General features: G+C 46.8%; 1 protein-coding gene across 1 annotated transcript in view; it reads left to right on the forward strand.

Moving 5' to 3' along the window:
- The first annotated feature begins 2,674 nt into the window (after window positions 1–2,674).
- LOC138969251 (uncharacterized) overlaps window positions 2,675–21,958 on the forward strand; it is a 44,085-nt gene continuing 24,801 nt past the window's right edge. The window contains exons 1-11 of the mRNA XM_070341996.1: window positions 2,675–2,754; window positions 2,993–3,183; window positions 4,338–4,447; window positions 4,688–5,931; window positions 9,034–9,092; window positions 9,580–9,830; window positions 18,935–19,005; window positions 19,593–19,675; window positions 20,034–20,137; window positions 20,532–20,599; window positions 21,300–21,581. Of these exons, the coding sequence (XP_070198097.1) occupies window positions 3,002–3,183; window positions 4,338–4,447; window positions 4,688–5,931; window positions 9,034–9,092; window positions 9,580–9,830; window positions 18,935–19,005; window positions 19,593–19,675; window positions 20,034–20,137; window positions 20,532–20,599; window positions 21,300–21,581 (2,454 nt within the window). The 5' untranslated portion in view covers window positions 2,675–2,754; window positions 2,993–3,001. The remainder of the gene's footprint in view (window positions 2,755–2,992; window positions 3,184–4,337; window positions 4,448–4,687; window positions 5,932–9,033; window positions 9,093–9,579; window positions 9,831–18,934; window positions 19,006–19,592; window positions 19,676–20,033; window positions 20,138–20,531; window positions 20,600–21,299; window positions 21,582–21,958) is intronic.

Below are 21,958 nucleotides of genomic sequence, written 5' to 3' on the forward strand. Positions count from 1 at the left end.
AGTCATTCAACGTAAATGGCCAAAGAACAACAATAAAACAATGGTGATAAAACAGTTATACTCAATGGCTAATAACGAGGCAGAGTTAAATAGTATCGACACAAGATTAAAACAAAACATATTTCTGGAGACGAATTAACAACAATAAAGCAATGGTGATAAAACAGTTTTACTCAATGGCTAATAGCGAGGCAGAATTAAATAGTATCGACACAAGATTTAAACTAAACATATTCCTGGAGACGCATTTAATAATTATACATGTATCAAATAATCAATGTACAAAATACAGCCCTCGCAAGCAACCCGCCCCCAGCCGGCCCACAGCGCGCTACGATGGCAAGCGACCCCTCTCCTTAATGTGGCAAATACTGAACAGTGCACACAACCAATTACTCGCATATACTCGTGTCGCTCACTCGCACACACACACAAACACACACACGGACAACATCGAATCACTCGCACAGGCTAGGGGTTGAAGTATTCCCGGAAGAGGTGTGTTTTTAGAGAGGACTTGAAGGAAGGGAGAGAGGTAGAAAGGCGGACAGACATGGGCAGAGAGTTCCAAATAGAGGGAGCTGTGTAGGTAAAGGCGCGCTTGCCGAAAGCGTTCAGTTTGACGCGTGGGACAACAAGGTGCCCTGCGTCAGCGGATCTGAGGTTGCGTGTGGGGACGTGTGGCTTTAAGAGCGAAGACAGGTAAGAAGGGGCAGAGTCTTGAAGGCTACGGTAACACAGGGTAGCTATTTTATATGTAATGCGTGATTTGATTGGTAGCCAGTGAAGGGTCATGAGGAGAGGGGTGACATGGTCGCGCTTGCGCTTGCGCAGCACAAGACGTGCTGCATTGTTCATGATGCGCTGTAGGCGGTCTAGCTTGGCGTCTGGGAGGCCGGCTAGGAGCGAGTTGCAGTAATCCAGTCTCGACAAAATAAAAGCCGAAACCAGTGTCTTGGTTGCGTCGAGGGAAAGAAGGTGTCTGATTTGGCTAATCCTCCGCATTTCAAGAAAGGCGGTTCTGCAGAGTGAGTTGATGTGGGCGTCCATTGACAGGTTACTGTCAAGGTGGACACCCAGGTTTTTTACTTTGGTGCTGAATGTGACTGTGGTATCAGAAAGGGTAAGACTGGATGTTTCTGAAAGAAGCTTTAACTTTGATTGTTTGCCAACTGGCATGATCTCTGTCTTATCATCATTCATCTTGAGCTTGTTGACTGTCATCCACTGTTTGATGGAATCGCTGCATGATTCTATTGACTGCACTAACTCTGTAAACTGTTTGGTGTGTGCGGATTTTTGTAGTTGAGTGTCGTCTGCGAACATGTGGTACAGGACATTGTGGTGCTTTATGACTTTGCTTAACGGCTGCATGTACATAGTGAATAACACTGGGCCTAACACAGATCCTTGTGGGACACCATACTTTAATATGGTGTCCTCGGAGTGCTTATTCTGGATCACAACAGCCTGAGTGCGTCCAGTCAGGTAGGAGCAGAACCACCCCAGAGCCGTGCCTGTTATGCCGAATGTGGTGTTCAACCTTGCCAGCAGTATATCGTGGTCAAGGGTGTCGAACGCTGCGGATAGATATGATATGTTTGGATTAAAAACACGCTCAGAAAGTTAAAACGAAGAGAGGTACAGAAAAGCGTGCTATCCTTCTCAGCGCAACTACTACCCCGCTCTTCTTGTCAATTCCACTGCCTTTTCCACGAGCGGTGGAGTCAGTCTGGACTGATGATGCTACGAGTATACGGTCTTGCTGAAAAATTGCATTGCGTTCAGTTTCATTCTGTGAGTTCGACAGCTTGACTAAATGTTTTATTTTCGCCTTACGCGACTTGTTTTTACTTCCAGTAAAAATCTCGCACACAAAAATGGGATGCGGGCGAAAGGATACTAATGCCAATATATGATCTCGCGCAAACGAATGTTGCGCTACTCCTCCTCCACCCCTTCCACACCAGGACTAGCAGGGGACAAGGGAGTAAAAGTTTCGTAAACCTGGCGTGGGCAGTTAAATTGCTCGTCACGGCCGGGTTAGGGTGGAGTAATTCATTCGTTATTTATTCGTCAGGGGAGAAACATTTTTGTACGAAATGTTAACTCGGAACACACCTGTTGTGGAGAGTTATTTTCTTGTGTTATGGGGGAGTTATTTTTCGTAAAGGGAGTAACATTTTCGTACAAAATTTTTACTCCGGAGTAAAAATCTCGTGGGAGTAATTTTCTCGTGTTACACCGGTTCTGCCCTCGCGTATCAACCGACGACTATCCCAGTCAGGGGACTGATGATGATGATGATGATAATGATGATCACGATGATGATGGATGAATGCCGAATCAAAGTGAATGAATGTGAATGAATGAATGAGCCAGTCTAGAGACTGTAGACTACTAGTATACACATCATTATGGACTGGACACTGAGTCGCAAACTCAAACAAACCGAACTCAACTACTGAACAACATTGCAGTGTGAGCGAAGAAACAAACATGACATGTGTGTGTGTGTGTGTGTGTGTGTGTGCCTCGGGGGCTCCGTAACCGACTCGTCGGTTCTCCTCTTTGGGTGCCCCGGCCGTAACCTGGTAACCGACTCGTCGTTCTCCAGCCACTGCCAAAGTGAAAGCGGAAGTTGGAGACGGAATTATCCCCCCTGATTCAAGGCCCATTACTCAGTCGCGGAGTTTTCAACCCAAACTCAGATGCATGTGGATTAACTTCACATAAGAATAACCCAAATACTTCGTAAGTACGAGTTAATGTAGTTGCACATTAAGTATAGTTTCAATGTGTGTTCCTGTACACGTTTACTCTCTGTTCTCTAATTGTTTTTAGTAAATTATACATTTTCATGTTGCCAACAGGATTTGCTCGTAAACTGATGGCATGGAAGTTTTCTTCCACTGCAGTGTATATATATATATTGGCCTGCTTTTTACATTTAGTCAAGTTATGATTGTTCATTGCCATTGTTGTGTGACAGGTCCTGGTCATGGAGGTACCAAACACGTTAAAGACAAACGTGAGGTTAGTCCTCCTGTCCAAACCAAGAGGTATCTTCCTGGACAACCTGTGTGAAGAATTCCAGTGCCTGGTCAACAAACCCTTGCAATACCTACAGCTTGGTTATCGCAGCTTGCAGGATTTTATCCGTGCAATTCCAGATGCAGCTAGGTAAGTTAATTCTGTTAATTTCATAGTAAAAATCTTAAGATCTCTGTGCGCTACAAGTATGTTGCATGACTTGGAACTAGTTTAAATTGCGGTAGTACTTGTCTCCGAAAACCCCCGAAAACCTCTGAAAAACCCCGAAAACCTCATCAGAAATTAAGAAAATTCGTCCTTAGATCGTGTTTTGTTACATAATTGTTTGCAATCATGACTTATATTTGCAACTTTCACGGTTCATGGCTTTATTTTTTGTGTTTGTGCGAGGATTTACGAAGGAGCGGAAGCACTAATCACATGACGTCATCAATACTTGTGCTTTCGAGTAACAAGAGGTACATCCCTTGCATTGAATTTGTTGCATCGATTTCGTCGAAAATCCGGCTCTCAACACAAATATAATATGAATCAGGCTTACTTTTCACAGGCATGTCCAATACTTCACTTTGAAGATAGATTTAGTTAGTCTAGATGGGGTTTTCAGGGGTTTTTGGAGGTTTTCAGAGAAAATAAGTACCCGTTTAAATTGCTGTGTATAAGTGCATGTGCATGTAAAACTCTGACTTTGAGACCCCTATAGATGGTTATACAAGTGTATTAATTACAATGCATCAGCGGCTTTTAATTTGTTGTCACAATCAAGACTATGTGTCTATATTGCCATACTTTTATCTGAGAATGGATTCAGAGTGACCATTTCACCTTAGTAATACTGTAGTAGTACTTAGTAATGCCAAATGTGTGAATGTTTTAGGTGTTCACGATCCATTGAAGTACATTATACTAACTCACACTGTGATTGATGTGAGTGTGACTTACTGCGTAATGTGCAAGCTAGTTGCTTAATTTTCAAATGGGGGATAATGCTGTGATGTCTTTAATTCCTTGTAAGGACTAATTACAAACATTCATTGATGACTGAGAATGAAGCATTAATGCATACTTGTGTTAGTCGAGCCTTAGGGCTATTATGGACTGGAACACCATTCTTTGATGTTTTAGAACTTTTACTAGTGGGGTAGTAGTAGTTGAAAAACATTAGTGGGGTAACTTTTTCTTTTTTCAATTTTTGCAGCTTTAGTTTTACTTCATTTTAAAGTTCTCAGTTCAATGCAGCATGCATTGATAGTTATTTACTTTGTCTTTCTTTTGCAACACAGATTGGATAAAGACCAACACATGAAGAAGGTGTATGGAGTACTTCCACCAAAGGCAGCCAAACCTGGGATGGAGCCCACAGTTCAAGTGAAACAGGAGTTGATTGATAGTGGTGAGGCCTAATGTGGTTTTTTTCTCCCTAGGTTTAGAATCTGTGATGAATAGTTCTACAGGATTTTTTCTCTCACCGAGGTAGAATCTGTGATGAATTTGTACAAGGCTTAATTTTGGAGCTTTCAGTTCGTTTAATATTTTCATTTTTTTGTTCATAATCTTTTTTTTCTCAAGTTTGCAGAATGTTTTCATTGTTTCATGTTTGACCACACTTTTTCCATTTCTTTCTGCACTACAGAGTTTATGGATTGCTCAAGAGCCGAAGCCAACAGAAGTCATGTCAACCCTCTGAACACCAGCCTCAGTCTTCACCCAGGTGCAAGGGATGGAGTGCACACTGGCTTAGCTGTTAGTGTTAATCAATCTACCGCTTCTGCTGACTCCGTCAGAGGCAGTGCTGTTAACCCCACGCCTGGAATTCTGTTTGGCAAAGGTGGAGCTGCTAGGGCTGAGATTAGCCCCAGCAGTGCAGTTAATCCTACCAGTGTGGGCATAAGCAGAACTGCTGTTGGAACTGGTGTTTGCACAAGCGGTGCCGGTGGCAAAGGCGGTGCCATGGACTGTGGCACTGGAATTGGTGTTTTCACAAGCAGTGGCAACGGCGGTGCCATGGACTGTGGATCTGGAATTGGTGTTTTCACAAGCAGTGGTACAGGCAGTGCCATGGACTCTGGAGCTGCTGTTAACCTTGTTGCCCGAGGTAGCACAGACTGTAGCGTGAACTTTGGTGCCAGAACTAATGTTGGCTTTGGCAGTAAACTCAACACCACTGCTGGGTCAGGCATTGGCCCCAGCAGTTCTCGTGACGCTAGGAGTAGGATCAGGAGTGGCTTTGGTACAACGGGTGGTGGTATTAGTCATCAAGCTGCAAGTGGTGGTACAGCTCGGTATAATTCTAACCCTAGGGCCACAAGGGATGTTGACCTAGGTGGTGCTGTTAACCCTGTTGTTACAACTGGTTTTGGCACAGGTGGAATGACTAGTGGCGGAACTGGTCGCAGCCCAGGTTTTAATGCTAAGTCTTGTGCCAGGGTCAATGTCGCCATGAGCAGTCTTAGCCCTACTGGCGGAACAGGTGTAAACACAAGCAGTAAAGTTAACCAGAGTCCCAGGAGTGGCGTTGGTGTGAGCAGCGTGGGGAACTCTAGTGCTGGCATTGGTGTTAGCACAGGCAGGGCCACTCTTAATCCTGCCACTATCAGAACTGGAGTTACTGAAATAAGGAATGTTGCGAACCCAGGCACCAGGAGTGGTGTAGGCATAGGTGGGCCTCCTCCTCACAGAAATTTGGTAACTACTGGCGTTGCAAGCCGTGGCGGTAATGGTGCAGCTGACAGAGGCCCTGGTACCAGTGCCGGCAACAGCACACAGTCTGGCGGCAACATTGATGTGGACTCCAAGGACATGCCACTGATTACAGCTGACCATAGAGGATTTTATTCTCTTGGGTTCCGAGCCAATAACAAGCCTGATGTTCCTGGGGTAAGTGTTTTTTTCATGTGTTCAACTGCTATAGTCACTTTTTTTATGATTAACTTTGTACCTTTATGATTAACTTTGTACCTTTTGAGTGGCGCTTTTGAGTCTGTAAGACCGGAAAACATGATATTGGTTTATAAATGTGGATTAAATTACATAACATTTTTAAAGGGAAGCAACCCCATCACCAAAAAAGGCTAAAAAATAGCCCTGGTAATGAACAGGTACCCTGAGAGTCACCTCCCATTGGTGGGTACCACGTCACTTCTTCTATCACCACGTGGCAATAATCATACGACTTTTCAGCCTCTTGAGGGAAGGGTGTATCTGATTTTTGCGCTCCCGTGGCTGACTCTTGTGAGGTTTTCACATGCCGGCCACGTTACCTGTCTTTCCCGCTTGCGCGCTCCTGTATTTGGTGAGCTCGTTCTTGTTTCGTTGTTTACGGAAATTTTTCGCTACGTAGTTACTGAACTTCTGTCCATTGTGGACTTGTGTTTTCAGTAGCTGTTTTGCGTTGTCGCCATTTTTGTTGATGGTTAGCTTGGCTGACTTCGATAAGAGTGGTCTTTAGCCTGTGCTTGCCGGCTTCTGTAGTTGGCAAGCTTGGTTAGTTTGTTGTTCTAACTAGAACTGTTATTAGTTACTGAATTTTCTGTCCTTTCGGACTTGTGTGTTTTCAGTAATTTTTGTGTTTTACACCATTTTTGTTGCTGGTTAGCTTGGCTGACTTCGATAAGAGTGGTCTTTAGCCTGTGCTTGCCGGCTTCTGTAGTTGGCAAGCTTGGTTAGTTTGTTGTTCTAACTAGAACTGTTTTTAGTTACTGAATTTTCTGTCCGTTCGGACGTGTGTGTTTTTCAGTAATTTTTGTGTTGTACGCCTTGTTTGTTGTCAGTCAGCATGGCTGATTCCGATAAACGGCTAGGAGAAGCCGACGTGAAAGGCAATATTAGCCTAGGCTTCCTCCTCTTCTGCTAAACGTGTTGTTGTTTCGGTTGAGGTTCACAACACTCTTTTGTCCGTGCTCATTTCTGCTCTTAGCACTTGTGCTTTTTCGCAGTCTGTCACTTCTGTTGTTTCTGCGTCTCCCTCTTTGTTGGTTCCGGAGCAGGGGGCTCTGGTGTCCTCTCTCTTGGAATCTTTAGTTCCAGATTTACGGAATTTGGTGAAAGAGGAGATGCAGCGCTCCACGGCGTCCAGCAGCGGTGTGCTTCCTCTGTCCGTGGGGGATGTTCGTTCCCTGGCTTCCTTGTCGGTGCCTTCCGGTTCCGGGGAGCAGGTTCCTGCCTTGTCGGTTTCCGCCTCCGCTGGTGGCTTTACCGGTAAGTCGAACTGGTCCTACAGCCCTCGTGAGGCGTCTGGACACTCCCTGCTGGGAGACAGTTCTTTGGGGCAAGGTCACTACTTGCATTCTCCTGTTCTGACATTACCGACGATCCCCCTCGAGGGCGCGGACTATGCAGAACAGTAGCGGCAGCCGGTTCCGGCTGCTGCGTTTCCGGTTTCAACCGGAAGCATAGGTCCTCCTACACTCGTACGCTCCGACGTCGGTGACGTGATGGACCGCAGACTGGCCTCCGGGCTTTATGGCTTCCGGGCTCAGTCTACGCAGTCTTCGTTTCCGCATTCTGCGGTTTCGGCGGCTGCGTTTCCGGCTTCGGCTGGATACGCTGTCCCTCTTCCTGGCACTTCCGCATGGATGCCAGAGAGGGAGCAACAGCGGTCGGCTTTCGTGCACTCTGTGCCTCAGCTGGGGCAGTCGTTGCTTCACCCGGAGGGGGTTGTGACTTCCGCTCATCCACGTCCGGTGGTTTCGGATGGTCGTTCTACTTACCCTTTTCCTCATAGTCAAGGGACGAGTCAGGACGATTTCCGGGGACACGGATTTCCGGTTTCCGGTTATTCCGTGCATCCTTCCGCCTCTGGTGTTGATGACTTTGGTCAGTGTCCTTCACTAGACCATTCTGAAGTTCAGTCTGTGGTCAGCGAAGAGACACGGTCGAGATTTCCGTCAAGGTCGGATGTCGTTCTACTTACCCTTTTCCTCATAGTGAAGGGACGAGTCAGGACGATTTCCGGGGACACGGGTTTTCGGTTTGAAGTTGTCTTTGGCAAGTGTTGCCTAAGAGACTTCCCGGCTGTCAATCAGGAGATTCTCTGGTCCTTTTCTGACTTGTTGGCAGCGGGCCAGTTCCTGGCAAGGGGGTTAGAGTGAGTTAGATTTTTCTTTCCCACCAGGCCCTTCCTGACTTGTTGGCAGGGGGCCAGTTTCTGGCAAGGTTGTTTGAGTGAGTTAGATTTTTCTTTCCCACCGCCTTGTTGATGTTATCTGCTATATGTGATTCGGAGTAAGAATATGTAATTTAATGGAAAATTTTATAAATAAATTTTCATTTGATTAATATACTTACCCGAATCACATAGTGTATGCCCTCCCACCTGCCCCGCGTATGTTTTTTTAAGTTTCTTTATGATTATTGCCACGTGGTGATAGAGGAAGTGACGTGGTACCCACCAATGGGAGGTGACTCTCAGGGTACCTGTTCATTACCAGGGCTATTTTTTAGCCTTTTTTGGTGATGGGGTTGCTTCCCTTTAAAAATGTTAGACGGGTAAGCGTTTTCAGAACCTAGCATCTCAGACTGCGCCAATGCTATATGTGATTCGGGTAAGTGTATTAATCAAATGAAAATGTATTTATAACATTTTCCAATCTCATCTGTGAATTCAAATGACAGGGAAAACAAACAACAGGATGAACACGTACCGCACAATAAATTGCATGCACCTTGTTTGAAATCTACTCTAGTTTTCACCAACAGTTTTCTTGCTATGTTAGGCCTGGTCAGCAGTCCAAATAACATAGCAAATTGAATTTAATGTGCAGGGTTGGGAAATATTATAAAATCGGTAAACTAAACTTGATACCTTTTTTTGAATGTTTGCATTTCTGTCTGTTTTTGCAAACTTCTGTGCTGCACCTTTAAATAGTTCTACTTTTCTTGGTCTAAATAATCCAGCAAACAAACAAAAAACTTCAGATCTATCTTTGTGTCTGATTGTACATACTTCAAATTTAAGCAAATCAACCAATCTTTTTTCAGAGTTTGAAAGAACTTTTCAGCCTTGCTGGAAAGGTGGCAGAAGTAGAGGAACCCCAAAAGTAAGACTTGTTGCATTATTTGGTAGAATGCAGTACATGTACTTAATAATTATGAATGCACACGTTTTTTTCAGGTTACATACTCTACTTCCCTCCCTCCCTCTTGCTCCTTTAAGTAAGAGAATATTTCCTTTATTTCAAGGATTGATATTCTTAGGTGAGCAAAATAACTGTAAACTGTGAGCTGTTTAATGCAAGAACAAATGGTGAACAGTCTCGTTCTGGTGTATTGATGCTGCTACGTGTGGTCATGGAGATAAAAGTGCAGGATAGTTTTACTGCTATGGCAGGGCGACACATTGGTTCTCCTTATCACAACTGCTCTTGTGGTGCAAGTTGTTGTTCCTTTAATTAATAGGCTTTTGGCACTCACCTGCCAGTTTTAGTGTGATGTTACTAATCTGAGCATACATACATACATTGTAATTATTGTTTAGCTAAGTGACCCGTGTAATATCCTTGTCACATGCATTTCCCTGTGTAACAGATCTGCGTTCATGTACCACCCGTTCATCTTTGTCCGCTACTACGATGCCGAGTCTGCAATGCGGGCGTATAAGATGTTTGCCCACATCGGAATGAAACCCTCCAGCCCCTGCCTTCCTCCTCCAGGTCAGACAGGGCTCACACCAGCTGTACAGAAACAACGGAACAACAAGAGGAGAATAGCTCAGGTTTCTGACAGTACTTCAAACCACAGGCCTGTCAAACGTATAAAGAACAGGGTAAAGACTAAGAGTAAGTAGTGTCCATTAGTATCATAATTCATATGACCCCATACATGTCCTTAAGAGGCGAACAATATATGCCTGTAGAACACTAATATATGAGGCTGTGCCAAAAGGTGCTCTGTCAGAGGGGGACATTTTATAAGAAAATAAAAGTAACAGTATCATTTCAACACTTACACAATGTGAAAGAATAGTCATTTGGACATACAATTCCAGTCTTAAAAAGATAACTCAGTAAAGCGACTTTGAGAAAATGATGTGTAATCGTAATTTTTGGGAATCTGTCGGATGTAACAATGGACATGAAAGACAAGTAAAATTTGAGCAAATTTTTACTTGTATCATTTATATAACCATGTAGCAGGTGTTTAAACTAAAATGTACTGATTGCTGATAGAAACTGAACACAATATAGTGCAATGATGATGTCATGTGTTGCATCCGACAGATAGCAATTACTAGCAGTTTGAATTCAAGAACAGCAAAGCACAGTTTTGATCAAAAACCAAGTTTATTCATTTGGTGAAGTCCTTTCATTGCTGTCAGAAACAATAACATTGATCATGCCTGGAGAAAAGATTGCCATTCATCTGTCGGAGGTAACATATTTTTAGAATGGACACAAATGATGATGTCATGTGTTGCATCCGACAGTAAATGTAAATTTAGCAGTTTTGCCAGAGTAATGGTGGGAATCGCAAACTTAGCCCGTTTGTGGAAAGAAAGGGACATTTTGATCCGTTTTTAGCTCATATCGTGCTGACTGATGAAGGCCAGAGCCAAACGTTCCCACATGACACGAGCGAAGCCGTGTCAAAGTTTCGGTTGACAGTTTGATATCTGTGTCAGGAGTTTCGATCGACGCCTGACTTAACACTTTTGAGGCAGTCTTTGTTATTTTTGAGTTTGTTTCCTGCATATGATAGCCGTGTAAACTGTTTAACACGGTTCCAAAGGTTATTTTAGGTTTCGAACTTTCACTCAGTATTTTTTGTTTTTCGGGTTGAACTTTCTGTTGACCGCAACTTACAAGAAAAAGCTGACATGGAACTGATACTTACCGCTGCGTGTTATCGACGCCATCTTGGAGGGAAAAGTGCGCGAAAGGCATTGTGGGAAGGAATGTCTTTTTACTGCGATGCGACAAACATCCGGTAGAAGTAAAATCGCGGCCAGAATTATTAAATGTTCGATCGAAACACTCTGACATGACGAAGTTACTCCGTAAAAAACATGCCTGATATAAAATATATACAACAATCAGTGCTGTTTTCACCGTTGCTAAACGTCAAACTAAGATTGCAGCACTTGTTTCTGTGTTCTTCTAGAGAGATTTCTGGAGCAAATCACTGCCGTCAACCTTTTCTGCTGGTGTGACATCTGACATGATAGGTTACGATCGTAACAGCTTTTAAAAAAAACGTTTTTCACACATTTCGGGAAGAATTTTGTTCTGCTTTTTACATTGATTAAAAAGCTGAATCTCTCCTCTTTCACCCATCTACAAAAAAATGACTCTCAACTTGAAAGATAAAAAACAAAAAATCGTTGTTTGTGGGTCCCCTAAAATGTCCCCACTTCCGGATCAACATTCGGACCTGGATCTTGTAATTATTTTGTATTTTAACCCTTTCAAAGGCCAACATGCACCTTAATGTTGTGCATGTTGTATCTTTGATATACTTTTAAGCTAAGTGAGGCTAAATCAGGAAAAATGTATGATTACAAAACAAAATATCAATGTGCAAATTTGACAGGGGTCTCCCAGAGCACCTTTTGGCACAGCCTCATATCTTGTCTTGGTCCAAGTAGTGTCCAGCTAATCTTAAGATCTCTTGTTTGCCCCTAGTATTTTTGTGAAATTTTGGTCCCCTGAAAACCTACATTAACTAGAATCAAGCTTGCACAGTGTTGGAAAGGGAATGTGAGGTTTGTGTATCTGTAAAAACGTAATGAGCAAGACGGTTTTTGCATAAGATCTCAGTATTTCTCAATGAGATGAGTGAAAGCAAACGTTCACATAAAAAAATATAAATCCGTCCTTTCACTGCTTGCAGGAAGTGTTGTTCTCAGGCCTCAGTGTTCGGTCACTGATGCATAATTTTTAAATCTCTCGCATTATTCTGATCCTTGCTGGTTGACCATCCCATAGTTTTGATATACAGTGGAACCCCCATTTTAAGACCTCAAAAAATCTGAGAAAATCAGGTCTTAAAAAGGAGGGAGTCTTAAATTGGGGGGGGGGGGGGGGGGGGGTCTTAAAATGGGGGTTCCACTGTACATGTAGGAGGTTTTTGGATAGAAATTAGAACATGGGTGAACTTAATGTGATAACTCAGAGACAATATCCATGCCTCATCGCCATGCACCCCCCTCCCCTCCCCTCACAAATAACCCTAATTCCTTCTGACCAAAGTGCGGGTGGCTCAGATTCCATCTGTTCATACAGACACCTGGGTAGCGTGTCACTCTTACTGATAGCTTTCCCCTGTTCGTGTTAGGAGGCGACCAGAATTTTCCACCAATAATTATAATGTACAGTAGAACCCCCCTTTTAAGACCTAAAAAAATCTGCTAAAATCAGGTCTTAAAAAGGAGGGAGTCTTAAAATAGGGGTAATTTTACAGAGGTTATGAACAGAAAGTCTGAGAAAACAGGGTCTTAAAAAGGAGGGAGTCTTAAATTGGGGGGTCTTAAAAGGGGGGTTCCACTGTATTGATAAAGTGTTACAGTCTTAACCTGCCCTGGTAGCCAACTTTTTCATAACGACCACTTCAAATCTATCTTTGAGTCTGATTGTACTTAGAATTTAAGCAAATCAACGACCCCAAATGACCGCTGAAAACAACCTGCGTCGATTTTGTTTCTGTATAATTCACCTTTCCAAAGTGACCACCTGTCTAAAACGGCCACTTTTGGTGGTCTCTTGGGTGGTCATTATGGACAGGTTTGACTGTAAAATGTAAATTAAATTACATATTCCTACTCCGAATCACATGTAGCAGTTTACTCAGTCTAAAGTGCTAGGTCTGAAAAGGCTACCCGTCTAAGGGGAGCAACCCCAACTAAAAAAGTGTAAACGTAGCCATGGTAATGACGACGCACCCAGGGAGTTACCTCCCCTCATGCGTACCGCGTCACTACTGCTACTGACCACGTGACCCCTATCATTCGACACTTCAGCTTCTTGAGAGCAGGTCGTGGATTTTTTGGCTCTAGTGGAAGTTCGCTGTTTGGTGTTTGCTTAGACACCCACCGGCACCCACACACCCGTCTCTTCACCCGCTGCACTGGTAGTTGGTGAGCTCGTTCCTTTTACTAGTTTGAACGTATTTTTCAGTAGCTACTAGAAAATTTTCGGCCACGTGTGGTCACGTATTTTTTGGTAGCCATTTTGGAAGTTGGTCGCCATTTTGTTCGTCAGCATGTCTGACGGGGATAAAAAGCGCGGCAAGGCTGATGTGAAGGGAAAAATTAAACCTAAGTCTTCCTCTTCTGTCCCTAAGCCTATTTTGGTTGTTGTTTCCGACGCGGCTAACAATACTGTGTTGACTGTTCCGATTTCTGCCCCGAATGACCAGTCGGTTGCTGGGCAGTCTAATCAACCTACATGTACCGTTACTTCTCGCTCGCCTTCTCTGCCGCTTGCAGATTCGGCCTCTCTGGTTTCCTCGTTGCTTTCTTCGCTGGTGCCCGAGCTTCGCACGTTGGTGAGAGAAGAGATGGTGCGTTCTAAGCCTTCGACTTCCGTTGTTCCGTCGTTGGCTTCCTTCCCGCTTCCGGCTGTGACGCTGTCCTTGACGGGGGTTGTTACTTCTGCGTCTTCTACCGCTGTGGTTGGCGACTCAAGTAAGTCGGGCTGGTCCGTAGGTCCTCGTGAGACCGCTGGACGCTCCCTGCTGGGAGACAGCCCTTTTCGGCGGGTTCACGACCCGCAAACCCCTGTTCATTCTCACTTTGGCTTCACGGAAGACCATCGTGTTCATGAGCAATGGCGGCATTTGGTTCAGGCTTCGCCGCTTCCGGCACTCGCCGGAAGCGTAGGTCCTCCGACGTACGCACCCGCTGGGGTCGTTTCCGGAGTTGACCAGCCAGTTCCGTCTGCTGCGCTTCCGGCACTCGCCGGAAGCATAGGTCCCCCGATGTACGCACCCGCTGGGGTCGTTTCCGGGGTCGACCGGACGTGGCCCTCCGGGCATTCGGCCTTCCGGCCGCCGTCCTCAGTGTCTGCGCTTCCGCTTTTCGCGGTCGCGTCTGATACTTTTCCGGCTCAGTCCGGATCTACTGCTCCTTCCGCTTCCGCTTCCTCTCGGGTGGCGGTCGCGGGGGGGCAGCACCAGCCCTTTGGGCAGGTGTTGTCTCAGCCCTGGCCGGGGCAGTCAGCGCTTCCCTCTTCGGTTGCGGCTTCGACTGCGGTTCCGGTTCCGGCGGCTGCGGGCATGCCGTCCTCTTACTCTTACCCTAGTCAGGGCATGAGTTCGGATGGTGTCGGTGTGGACGGGTTTCCGGTTTCCGGTTACGGTGTTCACCGCCCTTCTACCAGCAACGTGGACTTCGGTCCTTCGCAGGATGTTTCGGATTTTCAGTCCGTCGCCAGTGAGGTTGCACGTGTTGGTTATCCGGAGAGACTCAAAGTGGCCCTGGAGGCTGCTGCTGAGGTCACTTCGAGATATTTCGCGGAAGGGGCTTCGGTCGCTTTGGCTGCCGCTTCGGCTGCTCCGTCCGCGATGGCTGATTTTCGCTCTGGGAAGGAGGATGACTCATACTTCCGGTTTATGGAGTCTCCGTCCATAGCATTTCAGCTTTCTCAGGTTTTGGCCAAGCCTTCTCCTTCCGGAAGCGGAATTCCTTCACTTCCGGTTCCACTGCTAGTGCCTCACGGCTCAGTTCCGGAGGTTGCTCAGCAATGGATGGCTTCGCCTTCTCAGGCTTCTGCATTTGCACTGTCTTCCCATAGACGTTTGGTTTTGCAGAAGTCTACCAGGAACTTGTTGGATTCGTTCGCTCTCCCGCGTTCATCTTTGACTGTTCCTCCGGAGATGATGGCCTTGTTGGCCAAGCCTATCAAGAAGGATGATGGCGTGCTCTTGTCTGAGAACACGCTGATCGCTTCTGAAGAGGCAGGGCGTCAGCAGCTGGAGCTTGCCTCCATTGCTGAGACGCTTATTCGGGCTCTTTCTCGGGCCCTCACTGATTCGCTGAATCCTTTTTCTCTCAGCGAGGATCAGGATGCGGATGACGTCTCCACTTTGTTGGCCGCTCTTGCGAGGGTCAATGAAGAACAGATGAGACTTTCCGCCGTGCACTATGCACACTCTGTCATGTGTCGTCGGGATCTCTTTCTGGCACACTCACAGTTCTCGGAGCAGGCAACCAAGGACACTTTGCGTGCCTCACCGGTCTTGGAGGGTTCCCTCTTCGGGCATCTCATTTTTGACGCCCGGAGACAGGAAATTCAGGCGAACAGGGACCAGCAGTTTTCTGACTTCTCCCTGCACAGCCTTAAGCAATCCAAGCAGTCTCAGCCTTCTCAGCCGAAGCAGGCTAAGGTTGCTGGCCCTCCCAAACCGGCAGACAAGGGTCGTGGACGTTCTTCTTCTCGGGGCTCGAGAAGACGACCGTCTTCCGGCAGGGGGAGAGGCGGCTCGGGAAGCAAGCCTCGCCCCCAATGAAGTGCTCCCGATCTCCCCCCCACCCCGCCCTCCACTTTGGTGATGGCGGGGGGCCCTTCTCGGGCTCTTTCCCATTGGCTGGTCTCTATACAGAGTCAATGGGTCGTGGGGGTCGTGAGGTCGGGCTTCCGTCTTCTCTGGAAAGATGGCAAGGCTCCTCTGGTCAGGCGTCCGCCGGCGTTCAGGCCTCCCTTCTCTCAGGAAGCCGTTTCCGTCCTTCGGTCGGAAATAGACTCCCTGCTGCAGAAGGGCGCAGTGGAGAGGGTCCTCGACCACAGATCCCCCGGGTTTTACGGACGGCTTTTCGCCGTCCCCAAAGCCTCAGGGGCATGGCGTCCTGTCTTGGACCTGTCGTTCCTCAATACCTTCTTGAGGGAGATACGGTTCAAGATGGAGACGCCAGCGTCGGTCAGGGACTCTCTCCGCCCGGGAGATTGGGCGACCTCCATCGACCTGACGGATGCATATTTTCATATACTTATGCATCCAGCCGACCGGAAATGGCTTCGTTTCCGGTGGGCAGGTCAGGTTTACCAGTTTCGCGCCCTTCCCTTTGGCCTGTCTCTCGCCCCTTGGGTCTTCACCATGGTCGTGAGACAGGTCTGCGCGCTGGTCAGGTCACGGGGTGTCCGGCTACGTGCCTACCTGGACGATTGGCTCATCCTGAGTCAGAGTCAGGCAGGGTGCGAGCAGGATACCCAATCGGTGCTTCGGGAGGCCAACATGTTTGGCTTCACGATAAACCGATCGAAGTCGGAGCTCACACCGTGTCAGACATTCACCTACTTGGGAATGTCTTTCGACACGGTGGCTTGGACTGTCCGCCCTTCTCAGAAGAGGGTGGACAAGCTCCAGGCGTTCATACGCTCCACTTTGCCTCTCCCGAGGGCCTCCCTGCGGACTTTGGCCTCCATCTTAGGGCAGATGGAGTCCATGGCTCTCCTGGTTCCCTTGGGGAGGGTCCACAAACGGCCTTTTCAGCTGGCGCTCAAGCCGTTCGTGGACTCTCCCACGGTGGATTGGAATGCCCTCATCCCTCTCCAGGGATGGTTCCAATCCGCTACCCATCCGTGGCTGGACACGGAGTGGGTATGCAGGGGCGTGCCGATAGCCCTTCCGGCCCCAGACTTGGACCTGTTCACGGACGCGTCCTTGGTGGGGTGGGGGGCTCACACAGACCAGCTGACTGCGTCAGGTCTGTGGTCGGCAGATCAGAGGATGCAGCACATCAACTTGCTGGAGCTAGAAGCCGTGGCTCTAGCTCTGGACAAGTTTCGGCCCTCCCTTCAGGCCAAGCATGTTCGTCTGTTTACAGACAACACGACAGTGGCAGCTTACATCAACAAGCAGGGAGGGTCGCGGTCTCCGTCGCTTTCGGCCAGGGCCTGCGAGATCCTGATTTGGTGTTCAGAGCATCAAATCAGGCTTTCGGCCAGGTACCTGCCCGGAAGTTTGAACACTCTGGCGGACGCGCTCAGCCGCTCCGACAGAGTGCTTCAAACAGAGTGGACCATCACTCACGGAGCGTTGGACCGTCTCTGGTCTCTTGTGCAGAAACCTCAGGTGGACCTTTTTGCCACCAGGTTCTCGAAGAGACTGCCAGTGTTCGTCTCACCATTCCCGGATCCCGAGGCGTGGGAGACGAACGCGATGGACATTTCCTGGTCAGGCCTGGAGGCTTATGCGTTCCCGCCATTCCAGTTGCTCACGCGAGTTCTCAGGAAGGCGGAGCAGGAGGGCCCGTCCCTTCTGCTGATCGCTCCTCTTTGGCCGTCTCAGCCGTGGTTCCCGGACCTGCTGAGACTCGCCCAGGGCCCTCCTATTCCTCTCGCTCTCACGCGAGGAGAACTGGTACAGCCTCACACCGGCAGCCTCCACGCAGAGCCTCAGATGCTGAATCTTCACGCGTGGAGGTTGTGCGGTCTTCTCTGAGGCGCAAAGGGGCATCAGATCTGACCATGGACCTGGTAGGACGCTCGCACAGAGCATCTACCTCGTCCGTATATGAGTCACATTGGAGGGCCTGGGTTTCCTGGTGTCACGAGCATCAGCTGGACGCTACGGCGCCCCGCAAGATGCACGTGGCGAACCATCTTGCTTTCATGTCCTCGCAGGGAGCTTCAGCTGCCTCGTTGAAAGTAAGAAGATCGGCCATCTCGGCGACCCTACGCCAGTTAGGTCGCTCTATAGATGTTAGTGGCGTGATTGCTGGAGTCATCAAGGGCGCTTCCCTTTCTGACGTCAAGACTCGTACGCCCGTTCCTAAGTGGGATCTCTTATTGGTCATGGAGTTTCTGCGCTCAGCGGATTTTGAACCTCTCAGAGATGCCAGTTTTGCGAATCTTACACGTAAGTCCCTTTTCCTTTTGCTGCTCGCATCGGCACGAAGGGGCAGTGAGATCCACGCTCTTTCCGGTAATTCGGACGACATTTCCTTTGAATCAGATGGGTCCGTTACTTTGCGGTTTCGACCTGAGTTTCTTGCGAAAAACCAGGCTCCCGAGCGAGCTTCTCCTTTGGTCCATGTCAGGCCGTTGTCCACTATTCTGGCTCCGAATGACCCAGACTTAGTAAATTGCCCTGTTAGAGCTCTTCACATCTACCTTGCCCGGTCTCAGTCACTTAGATCCGCAGCTCAAAAGCTCTTGTTTATTTCTCTCAATACGGAGAGACATAAGGATATAACTAAGACGACTCTGGCCCGGTGGGTGTCGGCGCTCATTAAGCATGCTTACGAGTGGAGCCGCCATAACGAAGGAGGGACACAGCCTGTCCTTCCTCTGGAATCAGCTCGGGCTCACGAGACGCGAGCTTGGGCGTCTTCCTTGGCCGTGTTACGATCAAGAAGACTAGAGGAGGTGCTACACACCGCATACTGGCGTTCCGAGGATGTCTTCATGAATTTTTACCTGCGTGACATCTCGGCTCTTCGCCAGGATGGATCTAGAGCTTTGCCTGCCATGGTGGCAGGTGGTCAGCTCTTGACAAGGATTTGAGAGTGAGTTTGATCTTTTTCTTTCCCACCGCCTTGTTGTAGTAATCTGCTACATGTGATTCGGAGTAGGAATATGTAATTTAATCGAAAATTTTATTGTAAATTTTCATTTAATAAATATACCTACCCGAATCACATATCGTAGTCCCTCCCACCTACCCCGCTTATGATTTGGAGATGTTATTCTTCGAGTCGAATGATAGGGGTCACGTGGTCAGTAGCAGTAGTGACGCGGTACGCATGAGGGGAGGTAACTCCCTGGGTGCGTCGTCATTACCATGGCTACGTTTACACTTTTTTAGTTGGGGTTGCTCCCCTTAGACGGGTAGCCTTTTCAGACCTAGCACTTTAGACTGAGTAAACTGCTACATGTGATTCGGGTAGGTATATTTATTAAATGAAAATTTACAATAAAATTTTCGAATGTTGATGGTATTGTTTCAGGGTTCAAAGAGAAAGGGCCTTGCTACAGAGTGCATTTGAGAAACCTGGACCCTACTCTTCCATACACATTAGTGAGTTTTACTTCTGTTTGTCCCTAAAGACTGTCATGAACCTTGCAAAACTATTTGTAAGTAGACATGGTGTAGTTGACATTTCTGCCATTGTGGAAAAACCAGTCATTTGTGGTCCTTCAGGATGTGTAAAGCTTGTCTCAATTGGGAAGCAACAGTTTGTCCAAAAATCACTGGAAACTAGAGCATTAATTTTGGCAAATTTTGCATAACATCACTAGACTGCTTTCAAAAATCAATTTAACTCTCAACTGAAATCTACTAGTATTACATGTAATTGAAAAGACCCTCTCCCCAAAGTTATTGCATGGTAAAGTTTCCAACAAAGAATGTAGCCAGGTCCTGATCATGAACAATAAGCTTGAATAATTGTGTTCTTATTATTAATTAAGTTTGTTTTATGATGATCTCATTAACCAATGACACATTTTCAGGGAGGATTTTTTTTAAACAAAGAATGTTGCCAATTGTTGAACATGAACAGGAACTGGTAGTTGATGTTATCTTGTTTTCAGACCATGATCCGGGCAAAGTCATGTAATAGTGATGAACAAACAAGTGGTAAACAGTCATATTCTCATTTTCAGTCCATGTTCTTTGACCTGTTTAAAGACTACCCGGTCGGCTGGGTGAAACTGAGACCTGCACAAATTGATGACAAATCTTACCTGTAAGTACAAAGTTAAACCGAACAAAGCCAAGCCCAGCCCCAGCCCCCCTATAATGCTAAAATTGATTTTCGGCGCTGCCCCCCTAGACCCCCAGCAAGGGCGCTGCCCCTACACCCCGCCGGAGCCTTAGCAGCCCCTGGATCTCGGCTTTCCAAAATGTTCAGTCCTGGCAACATTTTGGGCTCCCACCCATGCTTTTGTCGGGCGTCAATCCACGATGACGACCTCGAAGTTTCAAATGGAAGCGTGTCAATGTGTAATTGTATTGCATTTTTGTAGCACGCATTACAGCTTTTGTTGTTCTCTGTCTTTGGAGTTCCAGTATTGTTGATGTACACGTGAATGTTTGACTTTCAGTTCTGCCTTTGTCCTCCTGCCAAACCGCCAGCTGGCAGAAAAGTTAGTGGCAGAGTTCAATGGATTTGTCTGGATGGGAAGAGCACTGGAGCTTTACATTAGAGGTATGTGATTTTGTTTGTGTGGACTTGGTATCGGGTGATTTAAAAATAAAGTTTTAGCTGAAGCATTTGCTCACACACATGAGCAAAGCTGAATATGATGTGATTAGAGAATGACAGAATTTGCACACTTGTAGAACTACAGATACACATGCATGTATGCACACACAGACACAGACACAGACACACACACACACACAGACACACACAGACACACACACACACACACACACACACACACACACACACACACACACACACACACACACACACACACACACACACAAAACACAAAACACAAAACACAAAACACACACACAAAACACACACACACATTTTCCAGAGAAGCAAGCACATGTAGATGTGTGAATGTTCTGTCTCTTTTATTTTTTTTTAGACAGGCAAACAGATATATTGAAGAAAGCAATGGAAGCTGCTGCTGATGGTCTGAACACTACCTATGACGTAAGCTGTACATTGATCTATAAACCTTTTTTTTCTTCTTTATCACTTTTGTTTTGTTCCCTCTGCTTTCTTTTCTTTTTGTCTGTCTTTTGTTACTCAGTGTTTGGTTGATATAAGGATGAATGAATGGATGGATCTATATTTTCCCTGTGAACGTTTTCTTGCACTCAAACTGAAGAAGGAATATTGAGATCTAATGCAAAAAAAACCGGCACGGTTGGCCTAGTGGTAAGGCGTCCGCCCCGTGATCGGGAGGTCGTGGGTTCGAACCCCGGCCGGGTCATACCTAAGACTTTAAAATTGGCAATCTAGTGGCTGCTCCGCCTGGCGTCTGGCATTATGGGGTTAGTGCTAGGACTGGTTGGTCCGGTGTCAGAATAATGTGACTGGGTGAGACATGAAGCCTGTGCTGCGACTTCTGTCTTGTGTGTGGTGCACGTTAAATGTCAAAGCAGCACCGCCCTGATATGGCCCTTCGTGGTCGGCTGGGCGTTAAGCAAACAAACAAACAAAATCTAATGCAAAAAGCTTCTTCCTCCTAACGTTTTCTCAGATACGCAAAACTTCCTCTACCTTTCCAACACTGTTATCCTGTTCTTCCCTGTTCTTCATTTCTGAACATACAGTCTTTTATTTCCTTTCCAATGGATTATTTTCTAAAAAATTCTTAATTTCCCTTCCCTTTTCCTTTTTTCTTCAGTCCTCGCTCCCTGAACTGATTTACCCAGAAGACATGCCTGGACTGGAATCGTGGCTTCCAGAGCTGGAGCCTAGAATGCCCGGGCTCGAAGAAGCTATGCCCGGCTTGGAGCCCGACATGCCTGGCTTAGAACCCAGCATGCCTAGCCTGGAGTCTGACATGCCCGATTTAGAGCCCATTCCTGGCTTGCCCAACTTCCGTGTTCAGCGCAAGGTGGACATGAAGCCGGTTGGCCATGTTCCTATCATCATTGTGACCAGCTTCATGGAGTATGTCACTGAGGTGGGTTTCTGTGTATTTGTATGTTTGGGTTTTTTGTGTGATGTTTTCTAGGCCACTAAGAGAGCATTAGATAATTTCCGTTAGCAGTTTCTGGTACAGTGGAACCCCTCTTTTTGTGTGGTGTTTTCTAGGTCACTAAGAGAGCGTTAGATACTTTCCGTCAGCAGTTTCTGATACAGTGGAACCCCTCTTTTTGTGTGGTGTTTTCTAGGCCACTAAGAGAGCGTTAGATACTTTCCGTCAGCAGTTTCTGATACAGTGGAACCACTCTTTTTGTGTGGTGTTTTCTAGGCCACTAAGAGAGCGTTAGATACTTTCCGTCAGCAGTTTCTGATACAGTGGAACCCCTCTTTTTGTGTGGTGTTTTCTAGGCCACT

The sequence above is a fragment of the Littorina saxatilis genome, linkage group LG6 (assembly GCF_037325665.1).
Source record: "Littorina saxatilis isolate snail1 linkage group LG6, US_GU_Lsax_2.0, whole genome shotgun sequence".
Classification (NCBI taxonomy): domain Eukaryota; kingdom Metazoa; phylum Mollusca; class Gastropoda; order Littorinimorpha; family Littorinidae; genus Littorina; species Littorina saxatilis.